At 38.5% G+C, this 19,167-nt stretch overlaps 1 protein-coding gene across 1 annotated transcript in view; it reads right to left on the reverse strand.

Moving 5' to 3' along the window:
• Positions 1 to 19,167, reverse strand: part of lekr1 (Leucine-, glutamate- and lysine-rich protein 1) — a gene marked incomplete at its 5' end in the record, with an annotated part of 99,561 nt that overhangs the window by 51,980 nt on the left and 28,414 nt on the right. The window contains 3 exons of the mRNA XM_084410011.1: positions 6,035 to 6,198; positions 17,609 to 17,668; positions 17,847 to 17,936. Of these exons, the coding sequence (XP_084266137.1) occupies positions 6,035 to 6,198; positions 17,609 to 17,668; positions 17,847 to 17,936 (314 nt within the window). The remainder of the gene's footprint in view (positions 1 to 6,034; positions 6,199 to 17,608; positions 17,669 to 17,846; positions 17,937 to 19,167) is intronic.

Below are 19,167 nucleotides of genomic sequence, written 5' to 3' on the forward strand. Positions count from 1 at the left end.
GCAGCGGAGCTCGTCGGGCGTGGCGAATGTGAGCATCTTTCTGAAACCTGGACATTTGGGACAGGGCATTGATCAGCGAACATAAAGAGAAGCTCAACTGTTTTTTTACTCAAACGTGATGCGTAACACAAGAATGAACCTCATTGGTTCTTGCTGAAGCTCAAATGTGATGCGTAACACGAGATTGAACCTCATTGGTTCTTGAGACACTCAAACGTGATGCGTAACACGAGAATGAACCTCATTGGTTCTTGAGACGCTCAAACGTGATGCGTAACACGAGAATGAACCTCATTGGTTCTTGCTGAAGCTCAAATGTGATGCGTAACACGAGAATGAACCTCATTGGTTCTTGAAAAGCTCAAACGTGCTGCGTAACACGAGAATGGACCTCATTGGTTCTTGAGACGCTCAAACATGATGCCTAACACGAGAATGAACCTCATTGGTTCTTGAGACGCTCAAACGTGATGCGTAACACGAGAATGAACCTCATTGGTTCTTGAGACGCTCAAACGTGATGCGTAACACGAGAATGAACCTCATTGGTTCTCGAAAAGCTCAAACGTGCTGCGTAACACGAGAATGAACCTCATTGGTTCTTGAGACGCTCAAACATGATGCATAACACGAGAATGAACCTCATTGGTTCTTGAGACGCTCAAACGTGATGCGTAACACGAGAATGAACCTCATTGGTTCTTGAGAAGCTCAAACGTGATGCGTAACATTGGTTCTCGCTCATCAAGGGAACATGCTTGAGCTTCATTTAACACAACTGATGTGTGAGTTGATGAATGTTTATATGTGAATAAAAGCCTAAATTCAATCTGTTTAGCATATAAAACAATCGAGTCTCTTCAGAAAACTTGGACTAAACCGCTCAATTCATATTGAGGATTAGTTTTACGATCTCTTTATGAACTTTTTTGAAGCGTTAAAGTGGTAGTTGCGTAGCTGTCAATGGAGGGACAGAAAACTCAGATTTCATTTAAAAGATCTTCATTTGTGTTCCGAAGATGAAGGAAAGTCCTGCGGGTTTGGAACGACATGAGGGTGAGTAATCAATGACAGAATTTTCATTTTTGGGTGAACTAACCCTTTACGGTGTACTTGCGGTCTTTGTGGACTTACAATGGCCGTCATATGCATGTGTCCTTTAATCCCACAAGACTGTAGGGAGTTTGTCATATACGCAATCGACGCACACTTGTCAAGCCTGCACTGAGACGAGCTCTGCATCAGACTTACACCCGACAGCCAAAGTGGCATTACGTCACGAAAGTGTGGACTCCGTTTGGGACAGGGCCACTGTGTGTCAGTAAAGTATACTTTTACTAACACACTAAAACTTTTTCAAGAATTGTATTAATTAATGTGGATTTATTTGTATTCAAGTCATATCTATGAGTGGATTTTTCATGTATTTTTGAATAAATCAATCGAAAAAAAAAAATGATGTCATGTGATTGCCCTACAGGTGACTTCATTTTGTAGGTAAATACAAACCCTGGTTAATTTGTATAGTTCATTTATACTTTAAGTATGATCAAACCTACTTCAGCACGGAGCTAGCAGCAGCAGAAAACACACAACTTTTCTATTCATCCTTTTTCTAATTTTCTTCCTGTGTCATGTTTCACCTTCCTTTATACACCTTTCTGCTCTCATCTCGTCTTCCCCTCATGTCTCAAGACCGTGGAAAGCAGACAGACAGGTAGCAGCGCATTATTGTTGCGCCCACACCCATATCGGTTTGGCTATTACCCACTCTCTCTCTCTCACACACACACACACACACACACACACACACACAAGCTGTCTTTTTCAGCAGAGCAGAACCTACACGCACACAAACAGCCAAATATAATATCCTAGGAGTGCTTTCTGTTGCACCGACACAAGCAGACAGTGTAACATACGCACATTTACAAAAATGCAAGTGTTACACGTACATGCTGAAAGACAGGTAGAGGGAGCAGGAGAAGCAAAGCCTAAACACTCCTTAGGCTACTGTAAACAAAATACCTGTCTCTTGGTTCAAAGGATTCTAGCCTTTTGTACTCATTCACCTCTCAATGACACACACACGCAGGCACTTGCAGGAATTTGGCAGCTTTATGGAACGTGCAACCGGCAGAAGGAAGGCGGTCCCGAGCGCTGGTGGGGAGGAGACAGGTGATGGGGTGAGCGAGAGGTTAACTCACCCTACGGCACCTGAATCGTCTGCTAACCAAAACTATGTTGAGCGACACACAAGTATGCATACGTTAGTATCAGTGCATGAAGCGATTTGCATGCCAATGTATAAACCGAACAAACGCCTTCAAACATGCAAACAATCTCTTAGCATAATTATATGCACAATACATCACCTGAAAAATACTGACACTTTTGCCTTCACTATTGGAACATTAGTCCACAAATTGCAGCTGAACCCAAGTGTAGTTTATTTACTTTAATCCAAACAAAGTGAGTAAAACAAAGACTTGACTTGACATGGTCAATGACATAGTCAATGACATAAACATGAAAACAACTCACCAAATGAGATTACACAGACAATACTAGACCAGAGACAATGAACAAGAAACACCTGAACACACTATAACAATGAACCAATAAGACAAGAGACTAAAGGAAGCACATGCCGGGAAGGGAATCACATGACAAAAGCAGGAACCTACTAGACTAAGCCAAATTACAAAATAAAAGACATGAAACATGAAAGTAAAAACAAAACCCAAAACCAAGCGTGACAACTATTCTCTCTCTTATTGTGTAGTCACATTAGCAACATGTCGGTGAAATTTCACTTTCCGTTCACTGGTAATTGTCAAACCAACAAAAACGCCAAACCACCAGAATCATGACTGTTTATCAAAAATGTGTCTCATGCTCTAAAAGTAGTTTTTTTATTTTTATATCATATTAGTTTGCTGGGCTCCAGTGTGAATGTAAAGTGGACCAAAATTAAAATTGAATGAAAATTGATTTTAACTTTTTCAACTATTGTTTTCACAGCATTAAGAAATACAATATGGGCCTATATCCTCATCCTATGAGAAGATGCCCTGCTTAATTATTCACGACACATTGATGGCAGGCGCTTCGAACAGTGAGATCGCTTACATTTCATTAATGGGTCAAAAATTAGTGTTTTTGCTTTTCATTTGAAATGTCAGTGTCTTATAAGCCCATGTGGGCTGGGCACAAATTCTGTGCATGACACTTAAATAAAATAAAATGAATGAATGAATGAATGTAAGAGTTTTTGTGCCGCATAAGTTCTCTTCAATAGAGTCTTCGACACAAACACGATTCATCCAAACAGTGAGTGTCTTTACGGCCATATATAACTGATAAAATGCCTATTTTCGATGCAGAGTACAAATGCAAACGGCTGTGCATTTCTTGTGCATTAAATTACAGCTGTCACAGGATATGTTCGTGTTTGAATCATTTACAGTGAGCTTACAAAACAGACCCTTTAATCATGTTTCCAAGCAATATATTTGTGTGACAATTAATCATCAGCACAAAACTTTATGATTGTGACAGGCCTAACTCCACCTTTACTCTCTCACACACATACCATATTTGCATGAATGTCCCTAACTAACTACCTAACTTGCTAACCCTAATCCCGTGTCCAATCTGGAAGCATTACACAGCAGAAAAAGGCGATCTGCACCACACCTCTCAAACATGCCAGTCCTGAATCAAGGAACACCAAGTATTTTTCAGAACAAAATCTCAGTCGGGTTAGAATTACAGTAAACTAAACTTGATTGCTCACATTTTAATCAACAAAGCTGCAGTGAAGCATCATGCGTCCAAACCGGCAACACATTCCTCTGTGTGACATTTCCCAGCACATCTACAATAAAAATAGATTATTTACAAGTATCATGAAGGGTGTATTGATTGCTAAGAGTTGTATTCATCATTTAAATTTTACTTGCACCAAAACGGCAAAGAACTCCGCCACTCAGAATGATTTAAATGTCTAATTAAAACACATTAATACAAAATTTGCTTTAATACTACATTTTTAACAAAAACATCTGCCAAGAAGTGCAGACTGGTTGCATTACTGACTCAATGCTCAAACTGGAGCGCTGAATCCCAGTGTCAAAACAAGCCATTCTGAAGGAGATGCTTCATAAAATGAACACAATAATACTGTTTTGATTGTCACTGTGGCTTTTTTGTTTCCTTTTCTTCGTGCACTGAATAAAAATGTGGTGTTTTGATCAGCGTGGCTGTGCCAGCTCACAGTCTGAAGAAAACAATTCCTATTCGCATCCAGAAAACGGTTCCTACACATTTTTCTTTTCAAAATGCCATACTTTTCCCCAGACTCAAATTTCCAACCCGTTGAATCTGTAGATTTTTCAGACTTATTTAACATAAATGGTTCATACAGCATTATATTTAGTATATAGTACAGTCACCTGTAACATATATTTTTTTTCTTCATTGGTTTTCGCAAAGTAATACAAATTTCCAAACCGTAGACTGTAGATTTTCGGTAAAGACAAACAGTTTTGTGCAATGAAAAGTGCGCCTTGAAATCATTTGTGTTCGACAATCATTAAACGATCACTAAACTTTTGCCATGAAAACATTCTGCTAGTATGACAAATTTATTTTTAGAAATTATTTTTAGAAAATTTCATTCATATGTTGGAAAACTGGACAATAGTCTTGAAACAAAATATTTTTCCACACTTTTTTTTTTTTTTTTCATACTTTTCCAGACCTGGAAATTACTAAAATCAAATTCCAGACCTTTCCAAACTGCGTAGGAACCCTGGCAGAAGTAAGAATATACATTATGCATTAGTAGACACAAGAGTCTTGTATGCTATATTAAGCTATATAAATTTTTTTTTTTTAAATAATAATAATAATATATATATATATATATATATATATATATATATATATATATAAAGTTTATATTATAAATCAAACATGAAACACAAAAAATATATAATTTTTTATTATTATTATAAATTTCCCATTATGTGACATACCACCTGGGGGCAGTCCGTGTGCCACCGCAGTTTGAGAACCATATCAGAATACAGACCCTGACCTCAAGCCTAACCCTTCTCCCAACTTTAACCTTTAACCCCAAACAATTTACTAAGCTCCTTTAATTAAGCTGTTTTCCTTTAGAGGATGTTTTACTGTTCAAAAGCTGTTTCTGCTCACCAAGGCTGTTTATTAGACCAAAAATACAGTAAATATTGTGAAATATTACAATTGAATATTGCTGTTTTCTATGTGAATATACAGTAAAGTGTAATTTATTCCTGTGATCAAAGCTGAATTTTCAGCATCATTACTCCAGTCTTCAGTGTCACATGATCCTTCAGAAATCATTCTAATATGCTGACTTGATGCTCAAGAAACATTTCTGATTATCATAAATGTTGAAAACAGTCATGCTGCTTTATATTTAGGTTATATTAGGTTGAACAGGCGTACCTAATAAAGTGTCCAGGTGAGTGTATTTGTTATTTTTTCCTAAAATGTTTTACTACCCTGATGAGCTTAATGCATGTCAGCCCCACAAGACGCCTTTTATCACACACACTATACCGTGAGACACACACTGTCCCTGCCATCCACTGACACGCTCCTCTCTTCCAGCTCCCTGATATTAAATATCTCACATCCTCTATTATCATTATACTGCAATTATCTCAGCACAGCGGGAACAGTGTGCCCTACATCTCACAGTCACCAACACACACACACACCCACAGGCCGAGGGAGAGTGTGTTCTATTTTAATTTCAGACCATGACAAGATATATTGTGATTGTCACCCTTGGCGTGTAGGAGTGTGTTCTGTGCGTGAGACTGCCTGCATCTGCTCAGAACACGTGTGTATTAGACATGCACAGACATACGCATGTCTTCTAAAGTTCACAGGACACAAGCAAGTGGTTGTTTTGTGTGCGTGTGTGTGTGTGTGTGTGTGTGTGTGTGTGTGTGTGTGTGTGTGTGTATTTAATTACCTGCGTCAGCACTGATGCAACTCTGCAGTATCCGTGCTTTGCTGTTGTCCCATGTCTCCAGGAAGTGAGTTAACTGGATCTTAACAGTCGTCATCTCCCCTCGAGACGACTGAAGCAGGACCAGAGCCTCCCTGAGACGCCTCTGCTGCTGTGCAAACCTCGATCTGACACACACACACACACACACACACACGCACGCACAAAGAGGATTACTCAAAAGACTCTATTTTATACTGAAGAATACTACATTTCTTCTACACTGCTTTTGTGCAAGACAACAATACTGGCTCAGGAAACTGGCCATATGGCAATCTAAGAGAAAAAGAGAAAGGACAAGTAGAGAAGAAAAGTGACTACATGAAATGTTTGTGTTCATTTTGAAAAGAGGGGAAGAGGCGAGACAAGAAAAGAGACCGCATCAAATGTTCGACGAGAACAAAAGAGAAAAGATGAGAAAAGAAGAGATGAAACATTTGAGTTCTGTTTGAAGAGAAGACAGAAGACAAGATGACAAGAGAAAGTTGAGGAGATGCATTAAATGCTGATGAGAAAAGAAGAGATGAAACGTTTTAGTTCACTTTAAAGAGAACAAAGCGGTGTGACATTATTTTGAACAAAATCTGGCCGAAACGAAGTTCGCTTGGAGTGTGTTTTGGGAGTTCGGGACAGTTCGTGCCAGAGCGAACTGTGCTGTATAAATAAAAGTGATCTGACTTGACTGATGCTTTCTTAACGGCTGTTTTCTCAATTTGTCAATGTTTTACATGTTCATCTAAACAGTGTGGACGGCATAGGGATATTCACTAACACTATATCGCTGCTCAAACTTTTTTGCCGTGAATAATTATTGAGTTCATTTTGAAGAGAAAAGACCAGACGAGAATAGAAGCAAAGAGACAAGAAAAATCAAGATGTTTAAGAACATTAAAGGGATACTTCACCGATTAGCATTAAGCTTTGTATCAGTAGAAACCCGGTAGTATTTTCGAAATGACCGTGCTTCCCTCCCTCATGTCCCCCTGAGACGAGAGATTTCTGGATTGTGTGTCTGGAAAAAAACCTCTGATGACGCAAAAATCGTAATTTAGCATCATCAGGCTTTCATGTCCAGAGGCGAGAGACTCCAGCCAGTAGGAGGAGCTCGTCCCGCATGTCTTCAACCCGCCCATAGGGGGATCTCACGATAAAACGCCGTCTTTTCAGTTTCGAGTCGACTAGTAGCCTAGTTGTATCATTTCTCCCGATACGGCCCTCTGTAACCGGTAGGCGTGGCTTGGGAGTGGCCTCGTAGGGCAGCGAAGCAAGTGCATTCTGGGAGTTGCTGTCTTTCATCCACATGAGCCAAAAGTACATTTTCTGGCTTTTGCAGTCTAGAAGGCACCAACTTCTAAAATAATTTCACATTTCTACTCCATAAATGACCCAATTTAAATACACATTCATCTTCCCAGCGGTGAAATATCCCTTTAAAAACTGTGACTTTTTATTGCACACTTTTGTATCTTTGCCAATCTGAGCACATTCATTCAATATTCAATCTCAATGATATTCAGGAGAAACAATTGGGATAATAAAGAGGTCTCAGTTGTGAGCACAATCAATACTGATTTAAAAAATCAATGTTGAAATCACTGTTGATTCTGAATCCTTGACATGCTGCGTGTATCAGTTTTGATCCATTAAAATTGTATGTCAAGTCTTTGAACACAAAACTCTAGATATTCAGACATAAGCCTAGATAAATAAAGTTTACAGTTTATGTGTGGGTGGGATATTTGCACTCCTGTTCATTTTAAGCTATGTCTCATTTGTTATGATTTGACATTTTCATATAATCCTTGAGTGAGCTGACGGTAAACACATTTGGTAAGCAGCTGTTTATACAGTATGCACTAGTGTTGTGATGAACAGGATTAGATGAACATGCTCCTGCTGGACCTTCATTTAGAAATCCATTCATTTTCTATGGGACAGGCTGTGTCTTTTTGGCTTCTCGTAGTTTCTGGCTGGGTGTCAGCACTGGGTGATTTAATGAGGTTTGTAGATTTGAAGAAGTGTGTCAGTTCGGCTGCACTACATCACACGCCCCTCTCATTCCCACCAGCATTACATCATCATCATGAGACAGCGGCAGATAAGAGCAGCCAGAAGTCTCAATGTGGATAAACAGGACGCCAACTCCACACACACACACACACACACACACACACGTATGAAATCTCTTCCGCGACCACACACCAACCATATGCGTATCCATCCCCCCCATCTCAGTCTGTCACCACATAAACAAACATACACAAGCACACACTCATCCAGTTGTCTAGCAGTCATGGCAACAGGTAAACATGGCAGTGTTAGGGTGAGACATGGAGACAGACAGACAGTAAAAAAGGCAGAGAAAGAGAGAGCCACACAGTGGGAGAGAATCATGGGAATTAATTTTTTATAACAAGGGAACAATGAAAAATGGCTCTTGTCAAAGGAGAGGAGACTAGAAGACAAAGAGAATTACAGTAAAAAGGCAAAATGAGAAAGACAAGATGAGATGAGATGAGATGAGATGAGAAAAAATAGGAAATGAAACTAAACAAGAAGATAGGATACTAGAAGTGGAGATGAAAAGAGGAGACGAGACAATTGGGATGAAATAAGAAAAGGATGAGATGGTAAGAAAAAGAGATGGTATTAGAAGAGAAGGAAGAACAGGAGAGGAGATGAGATGAGACAAGATGAGATGCAAGAAAAAACAAGATGCATGGAAGAGGTGTTATGAGAATGATGAGAAAATAAGAGAAAATAAAAAAAATTAGATAAGAGGACAGAGACTAGAAGAGAAAAGGAGACGAGACGAGAAAAGACGACTAGACGAGAAAAAAGACAAGATGAGATGAGAAAAGGAGACGAGACGAGACATGGAGACAGACAATAAAAGAGGCAGAAAAACAGAGAGCGACACAGTGGAAGAGAATCATGGGAATTAATTTTTTATAACAAGGGAACAATGAAAAATGGCTATTGTCAAAAGAGATGTTATGAGAAAAGATGAGAAAATAAAAAAACTGAAATAAACTAAGAAGAGGAGATGAAACATGAAGAGGAGATGAGAAAAGAGGAGATAAAACAAGAAGAGATGAAACGACGAGATGAGAAAAGAGGAGATGAAAAAAGAAGAGGAGATGAGAAAAGAGGAGATGAAAAAAGAAGAGGAGATGAAACGACGAGATGAGAAAAGAAGAGATTAAACAAGAAGAGGAGAAAAGAAGAGGTGAAACGGAAAGAGATGAAACGAGACGAGAAAAGAAGAGATGAAACGACGAGACCAGACCAGAGAAAAGAAAAGAGTCGAGAACCTCATCAATAAACCTGATAGACAGATGTGTGTCTCTCCTGGAAGCACATCTGGCTCTGTCAGTTAAGCTGGACTGCAGAGCAACGACTGACCCATTCAGATTGACCCTTCGTTCTTTCTGTCTTTGTTCCCCATTCCTTTCCTCTCTTTAGTTCTCGTTGCGCTCTCAGGGTTTGAAGTGTTTCTGGAGTGTGTCTGGACAGCACATGGCCTGTTTTTGATGTGTGTGTGTGTGTGTGTGTCTGGCCAGCTGCTTAAGCCTCCTTTCCTCTGCTTCCCAGCATTCCCAGCCTGACCAGTTTCGGATCCTTAACTTCATCATAACGGTCTTTATAAATCACCTCCCATAATTAACATGATCAGCATTCTGCTGCTCTTCACCTTCCTAGGGGTGATCATGGATCAAACAGTTTATACTTCCCGTGTCTTTCCGTGAACCGCTGGGGCGTAGTCTATAATCAGGATATAAACCTTTTGACCGAACAGACTGCTAGACCTCACGCTACAGAGAGCTCGCTCTACACACGCACAAGCCCCATATGTGGAGCACACTTCACTCCAGAAACTGCATATGCACACACACCAGACATGAAAAGGGGCTTTTAAAGTGATGCTAACATTACGGCTCGGGGGTTAAGGAGGAAAGACATCTAAGAATCGCACCATTTCATTTTCTCTGTGCTCTGATGACTGAGGCAGTTCAAAGATGAGCTGAAATCTACTTCATATCTTTGTGAAGTAGAGAATAAAGGAAGCGTACTTCAGCGCTCGTTTTATCGACCTTCAGGGAAAGGCTTCTTCTTCAACTACATTTTTATATTTTCTGATGAAAATATGAGTAACGATTGTCAATGCCACAGTGCTAGGGTGTAGGGTTGGCCACAAAATCAGATTTTCAGTACATTAACATAAACATTCAACATATCTATGAACATTTTGACAAAAAAAATTACACAATCAGTCAGATTTGTCTTTAACTTTGGCCCAAAATAAGAGAAAACACTAAATTAACAATGAATCACACACAAAATATGAGTGTATGGTGATGTTGAGTGTGTTTGCAATCCTAAAAATAATGTTGACTGGGATTCTAACACACTTTCTTTTTTACAGAATCCAAACTTTTTTGGGTTACACTTTATTTTAAGGTGTCATTGTTACAGTGTAATTATATATTTAAGTACTGAGTAATATTAAGCATCCACATGTACTTACTATAGGGTTAGGATAGAATCAGGATTTGGTTGAGGATTAATTGCATGTAATTATGCATAATTAAATGTTAATACTATGGTAAGTACATGTAACATATGTAACAAGGACACTGTAAAATAACGTGTTTCCCTTTTTTATGGTGCGGGTTGAGTGTCTCACCTCACATGTCCACTATAAACCACATTTTTTCCATTTTATGGTGGGTGGAAACCAGTGCAATAAACCCACACGCATCTTGGAGTGTCGGCCAGTTACTGGCGCTGGATTACTTATAATACTATTGTGTGTGTAATATTACTATGATATCATTATTTCATTTTTTAATACCGTATATTGCTAGAATGTTGTGGGTGGTTGCCAGAGCATTGCTATAGAGTTAAGAGTATTTTTAGCATGTTTCTGGGTGGTTGCTTACAGGCTCAAGTCAAATGATTCCACACTGATTTCACCAGTTCAAGTAAGAAATATGTCTCTCTTAATATTTAATGGAAAACTAATTTGGCTTTCTATCCTCAACAGAGGCTCGAACCCGAAGCTCAGAGCTCAACCCCCCTATAACGCTTGTAATGATGATTGACAGGACTGAATTATTAGGCTCCTCCTCCTAAACCTACTGTATGTTTGGAACTTCATTTAGGTCCTTGTGTTAATGTAAGTCTCACCCATTTTATCATTCACCGGGTGAAAACCTTAAAGGGATAGTTTACCCAAAAACTACAATTCTGTCATCAGTCAACCTCTATGGCTTTCTTTCATCAGTGGAATGATTTGAAAGTTGAGTACTGTGTTTCAATGTTTGACTGGCACACAACACATTAAAGGTTTAGTTCTCCCAAAAATGAAAATTCTGTCAGTAATTACTCTCCCTCATGTTGTTCCAACCCTGTAAGACTTTCGTTCATCTTCGGAACACAAATTAAGATATTTTTGATGAAATCTGAGAGCTGGCTCACTCCTCCATAGGCTTCCAGTGTGACCGAAACTTGCTGGCCCAGAAAAGTTATTAAAGAGATCGTTAATATAGTCCAAGTGACTCCAGTGGCTCAAAAAAAAAAAAAAAAAAAAAAACTTTATTCAACTATTCATTTTCTTCTGTTTTAAACATTGTCTTTACTAACTTTCTGGCCTGGCAAGTTTCGATCCCATAGAAGCCTATGTAGGAGGGATCCAGCTCTCAGATTTCATCAAAAATATCTTAATTTGTGTTCCGAAGATGAACGAAAGTCTTACGGGGTTGGAACAACATGAGGGAGAGTAATTACTGACAGAATTTTCATGTTTGGGTGAACTAACTAGGGCTGTCACTTTACATTCGAAAATCGATTGCACAATCGATCGGACCAACCAACGATTTCAATGAATCGATTTTAATGGCCTTCTCTCAGAGCTAGTCACGATACGCCCGCAGCGAACGCGCGTCACACAGCAACTGCAGGCTCTGACACACACACATAACAGCAAATTATACTTCTGCATTTCTACAAGTCTCTTTTTACTACAAAACTGTGAATTCTGCCAGTCTCGTGTTTACATATACAGATTCAGGCTACGGGCTACAATCGCCTTCGTAGGCGAAATTTGTTTGACATTTCTAATCGTAAACACAGCCATGTTGAAGACTGCAGTAATGTTTTTCATTTATGTTATTGCATCTGCTTATTGTTTTTCGAGAATGTTGCACTCCTGTTTGTCATTGTGCATGAAACTTCACGCCAATAAATCATCAGGAATATTTGCTGACTTGTGCGCCTCTCAAGCGCCCTCTTTACGTTCGTCCTAATGCCTGTTAGTTGTCCGTGGATTTGCCCATATTTGGAACCCAAATCGAACAGGATTTTTTCACAAAAGTGACAGCCCTAGAACTAACCCTTTAATGCTGCACTCCACAGCCTGGACAGGCAAGAAATACAGAGAATGAGAGAACCACTTTAACCATCATGAAACATTACTAGCCCTATCAGCACGGGAACAGAGAATAGAACATTTTGTTTTTCCAGGGATCCATTTTGATAGAGTGCAATGTAAGACCACACAAGAGCACTTTGATTATTTCTTCACGCTTTGAGAAATGTGAAAGGCATCCTGAGAAAGTCAATATATAGGCTACCACAACGCCACACACTCCTATATAATAGATCATGACATATCTATGGCTTTCTTTCTTCAATGGGACACAAACATTTTTTTTTTACTGTTTTTGAACATACAATAAAGATCAATAGGGTCAGAAACATCATTGGACCCCATTTACTTTCACTGTATGGACAAAAAAGTTACTGAGTAAACGATAACATAAATTCCATTTTTGTCTGATTACAATAATAGCAAACTCATTAACTCTTCTCAATGATTTTGAAGTATCATTCATGTCTGTAGTACAAATTGTTATTGCAGTGCATTAGGTCTTTTCACATGACTAGTGTCAAGGCTTCAACAACACACTGTTCAACGCAAGGGCCACGCTCTGCTTTGACATCCATGTGGAAATATGTTAGATAACATCTCAGAGGGAAGATTTTACGAGGTTTCTAGGTAGCAGGGAAGTGTGAAGTATGCACAGTAAACAGTGAAAACATGTACTGGAGCTTGAAAGCCTGGCAATTGCGGTGCAAAAAGATCAAATGGAGCCATCAATTATAGTTTACCATCTCTGGATGAATACTTGGTGAACTGCCGTCTCGGGACGGTCTTGGAAACAATAAAATAAATCAGAAATGAATAATAGGAGATTGAGAGGCATTCGAGAGCTCGTTAGACGTTTTTTAAACATTTCTTGTTGCTCTAAAAAAAGACTAATTATTTGTGGGAAATCTCAAACTTAGAAGCAAAGTTAAACTTGTCTTTGAGAAGACAGATTGTACATATCATGTGCAAATTGTTTAGCAATTACTGGCTGATAAAATGTCATTGGCAAATGGGGTCAAAACTGAATGATTTGAAAGTTCTTCCGATGTTTGACTGGCACGCAACACATCAGTGTTAAAGTCCCCCTGTGGTGAAAATTAAGCTTTTAATGTTGTTTATATGTCTATGTGGTGTTTTTAATATGCTTTAAGACAAACTATGCACAAATTAATGTCAACACCAATGCAAAGAAAACAAGGTTTGAAATCGCTGGTGTTTCTGACGTCACAAACTACCTTGTAACCAATCAGGTCAACGTGTGATCGTCAACGAGTGGATCTCTGAGCTGGTGCGAGTGAGTGGAGGCGGGGCTCATTTGCATATTCATAGAACCGCGTATACTAAATGAGGCAAGGGTGTCGAGTTACATCTGAGATATTTTAAGACATCAAGATTTTTTTGCAAACATTGCTGATCAGTTTTAAGGGATAAAATGATTGACTACAGGGGACTTTAAGACTGCACTCCATAGAGTCCTGCACAACCGGGACAGGACAAAAAATCAGCGAGAGAAACACTTTAACTATCTTGAAACATTACAATCCCTAAAAGCACAGGAACACAGAATAGAACATCTTGTTTATCCAAGGATACATTTTGATGGGGTGTAATGTAAGACCACAGAAATCAAATGTAATATTAACACCCACTATATACCACAATGGCACACATTACAATATAATAGGTCATGACATAAAGGCTACGCTAACACTGTCAGGTTTTGGGATTGACAAGCACATTTACTTTACTGTTTTCTTTACTGTGAGTTTCGAAAACTTACAGTAGCGTCAATATGAACATGCAACGGTAGTCGAGCCCGTATTCTCTAACCAGTAACCATCGCGACAGTGACCCAAAGATAGTGACATCCATTAAATTTAAAAGTGTAATTTTATTACATTTTTTTATTACTTTTGAGTTTTGATGGCAAGAGTCCAATCGAGTCACTAGATCGTCCGTCAAATCTTCATTAAAGGGTTAGTTCACCAAAAAATTCTAATTCTGTCATCATTTTATCACTCTCATGTTGTTCCAAACCCGTAAGACCTTCATTCATCTTCGGACCACAAATCAAGATCTTTTTAATGAAATCTGAGAGCTTTCTGTCCCTCCATAGACAGCAACGCCATTGCAACTTTCAAGGCCCAGAAAGGTAGTCAAGACATCGTTAAAAAAGTCGATGTGACTATTTTGAAGTGGTTCAAATGTAAATGTTATGAAGTGACTATTTTAACAATGTCTTTACTACCTTTCTGGGCCTTGAAAAAAGTCCTGAAAATGTACGGGTGTGAGTTGGTTATAGAATGCGGTTGTCACTCCCATAAATAACTGAACTGTGTGTGAACTTAACCGCATTAAGGGCTCAAATACAGGAATGACAACTGTATTCTGCTGCTGTGTTACTTTAAACATCGCACCTTTAATTTGACCTTTTGTTTATTTTTAGTATTGTCTTTTCTGTAATATCTTATGTATGCTGACGATCTAGTGCTGGCATTCAACAGCTGCTAAATGTCTACTCGGATTATGGGATTAAATATGATGTGCAATATAATGCAAAGAAGAGTGTTGCCATGATATGTAGAACAAAAGGGGATAAGGAACTTAATTTTCCAGATTTTTATTTGTCAGGGCAAGTACTAAACGTATGCACTAAAACAAAATATTTGGGGCATATCATTAATGATGAAATGTGTGATGATGACGCAGCGCTGAATGTTATATGCCCAAGCTAATATGTTGGTGAATTTTTTTTTATATGTGTTCGGATCAGGTTAAGATAAACCTTTTTAAAGAAAACCTTTATGGCTTTAATGAGAAATTTGATGTATAAATGCAATTGTCAGCTGGATAATTCACAGAATGCTATTATTATGCTGTTGTCAAGCCCTAGGCAAAGTGTGGTGCGATACCAGTCATCTATGAGCAAGTATTGGCATCTAAAAAATTGGATAATTGGATTTCTAAAAAAATCTGCACAGGTGTCAAACATCAGCTGAAATAATCAAAGTCAAAATGGGACAATGAGAGCAAATTAGAAAAAGGTTTTTCAAGTAACTCCAGGCACACTAACCACAGATAAAAGTTTGCCACACACTCCTTTACTCGCTTACATTCCCCAACACACACCTCTCATAGACAAGCACTTTGCAGCATGACGCCATCATGGCATTTGTGTGTGCCGCCCATATAGACGGTTGGAGAGGATAGAAACGCCTGTCAGAGAGCTCACGACTGCATTATCACCTGCCAGTCAACCGAGACTCTGTCGTTCATGACAGCTTCACTTCACAGCACCTGATTTATTAACTGTTCACATCTCAAACAGCAGATATCTGCAGGAACAAGCCTCGAACAAACTAAAAATACACACACTCTTGGGCAAACTTGTCTTAACCACAACTTATTAGTCAGGAAATGAGCCATATTTAAGCAAATGCACAACTTAAAAAAAGCAATTGGTGTCTCAGAAAAACATCAAAGACTGAATGAACGGGACAGAATATGGGAAGTTGTGTGACGAGTGATGAATCATGAATCACGAGTTGCATGGTGATGCTCCAGAGGTGACGCTGAGATAGATAACACTTATTTAAATCTTGCAGTTTAACATGCACTGCAAAAAATGCTTTTCTTACTTAATATTTTTGTCTGGTTTCCAGTCCAAATATCAAAAAATTCTTAAATCAAGATGCATTTACTAGATAAGTAAAATTAGATAAGATATGATGTCTTGGTTTCCAGGGGAATTAATCAAAATTAAGTGTGTTTTTGCTTAAAACAAGCAAAATTATCTGTCCATGGGGTAAGACAAATAATCTTAATTCAAACAGAAAACAAGATTATTTTTCTTAGCCCATGGACAGATAATTTTGCTTGTTTTAAGCAAAAACACACTTAATTTTGATTTATTTCCCCAGAAAACAAGACATAATATCTTATGGAATTTTACTACTTTAGTAAATGCATCTTGATGTAAGATTTTTTTTTGATATTTGGACTGAAAACAAGACAAAAATACTAAGTAAGAAAAGCATTTTTTGCCTTTAATTTGCACTAGAAATGTTTTATTTTTAGTGACTTTCAGGAGGGTATACTCATTTTTGCAACACAAAATTGTATTACTTTTCCTGAATGCAGTTTTTTTCCAATTGCTAACACACAATTTTGCAAACTAGGCTGGTTTTTATCAAAATACTTAACACAATTCACAAAACCACACCCAAACTGCAAAATACCTAATATATCCTGCTAAATGAAGCACTGCAACCGAAACTATACATATAGCATAATCAAAATCAAACTTTTGCACGAAATGGCACACACTTCATTCATATTAGCAGATTTTTGTCTAACCAACTACACACTGTTGGGCAGAATGAAAAGCACTCTCATCTTTAGGATGCTTTGCCATAATACTAAAATAGTTCAAATTGTAGAAAATTCTTCAGATTCTTCACATGCACAGAAATATTTGCAGATACACACATATGCTGTTGAAATATATATTTTTTTTTTTTCACCAAACAAGTCAGTGCAACATAATATGCACAGCAGATATATTTACATTAGACTGAACTAAAATATGCTCACAAAAAAAACAGTAAACTGAAAAAGATTGAAGTGTTAACAATTAAGCATTGAGGTGTTTGGTCAGGTGACACGTGTATCGGCCAATCAGCTCATGTAGTGTCATTTTGAATGGCAGTGTTTTGAAATGGCAAACGTGTGACGTCATATGCTGAGAACCGTGTTCAGTGTGTTTAAAAAGTGCCATTTTGAATTGCAAAATGTGTGTAAAGCAGAAAATGTGTTTAGACTTTCGGAGACTTGAGAAGAGGTTTTGCTCTCTGTGTGTCAGTTTAAATAATTGTGCTGTGCGTGTCATTTTAGTGTGTTAGCAATTGGAAAAAAACTGTAAAATTGACATGCTTCTTTGGTGATTGATCAAGCAAACTTGCTGGAACATTATATCTTTAAGGAACCCTATTAAGTCTTTACGTAAGCAATGTGACTAAGTGGTCAAGCATGTCTTTTTTTCTTTTTCTTTTACATAATACCAGTATTCAACTACACAGAAATCTATTCTGCTCAAATCAATGTACGCTTGTTCTCTTTTTAGTTCTCCTTCCCTTTTCACTTTGTATTTTTTCTCACACTTGTGCCTGCAAAACACCCACAAGTGTACTCACACACGCACACAGTTGTTTCCCATCTGCATCTCTTCCTGTCGTGCCGTGGCTGAAGTGGCTACTGCAAACACTCCTCACACACTCGCACGACCCAATCGGCCGCTCTCGTTCCTTTTGTCCCTCTTACGCCATTGTTCCCTCGTTTCCTTACCTGAGGTGCAGGCGGCGAGAGCGCTCGTTTTCCAGCTCTTTCTCCGTCTCACGCGTGACCACGCACAGCTGCAGGTCAAGGGCCCTCGTGCTGGAAACCACACAGAGAGAGACAATAATTATAACGTTGAGTTTTTTTGTTTTTTATATATGGAACAATATTGCTTGTGTGGAAACATTTCACTTGTTGATTTTCCAAAATATAAAAAGCCTTTCTTTTTCCCTCAATAAAAGTTCAATGGCAGGAGAGCGGCCCAGCCACAGAGCAGGAGGGTTGCGTTACGCGCTGTGTGTGTGGAGTGTGTGTGACTAAATGAAACACAGACGTCTGTAGGGCATATATATATATATATATATACAGGCTGCAGAGTATTATGGGCTTTTGTGGATCTCACACAGAAATGGTGGCTATAGCAAAGGGAGATCACGAACGAGGGATTATCAAACCTGATATATAAGTGCAATACGTGTGTTTGCCTGTGCCTAAGACCGAACAAGAGCGTGAGCAAGTGTGTGTGAGCGCTATTGTTTGTGTTTGTGCTGGTAAAAGACTATGAATAAATTTAGACCCTCAGAAGATTCCCAGCTGCAGATTCTAGGGTTCTTGTGGCGAAGTCATGTATTTCATTCACACCATCTGTTTGTGTGTGTGAGAAATCAGAATGCATGCAGATCTAAAAAACTTCAATGGATTAGTTTCCCCTTCTATCAGTAGCTGAACTCAGAAAGGCCTGGTGTTTGTGCACACGCGTTGGATATGTGGCGTTTCAGACAGCTTCTGGTGTGCAGCAGCTGTTGAATTGCATTTTGAAAAGCTAATTTGAGTTAACAGCCCTCGACAGCAATGGAAAATAGTTAAGAAACTAGTTTGCTTTAGAGAAATTTATTAAACTGATATGCCCTTCAAACTTCTCTGGTTTTAAATGGATTTATCAGAGCTGTTCTTGAAAGCATAACACATCCTGACTGTTGAACTGTGGTTGATCTCCACAAAAATATTAAGCAGCACAAATGTTTTCAACATTGATAATAAACGGTTACACTTTATTTTACATTGTCCTTGTTACATATCGTCACCTTCCTAAAATAATTGACTAAAAGGCATTTTTTCAGGTTTTGTGAGAAAACACAAAAAACTGAAAAATAACTTCAGAGGTTTAGATTTTCATTCTTCTTGATGCAGCCGCCATCTTGAAAAGCTTTTAAAATTGCCTAAGTCTCATTGTCTTTTGACTTAGGCAAAATAAAAAAGTCACACTCTTGACATAGGCCATTATATTACAGGGGTTGAATTGCATGATCTGTTCAACTGAGGATGTGGG

Source organism: Rutilus rutilus (assembly GCF_951802725.1).
Source record: "Rutilus rutilus genome assembly, chromosome: 5".
In the NCBI taxonomy this organism is placed as follows: domain Eukaryota; kingdom Metazoa; phylum Chordata; class Actinopteri; order Cypriniformes; family Leuciscidae; genus Rutilus; species Rutilus rutilus.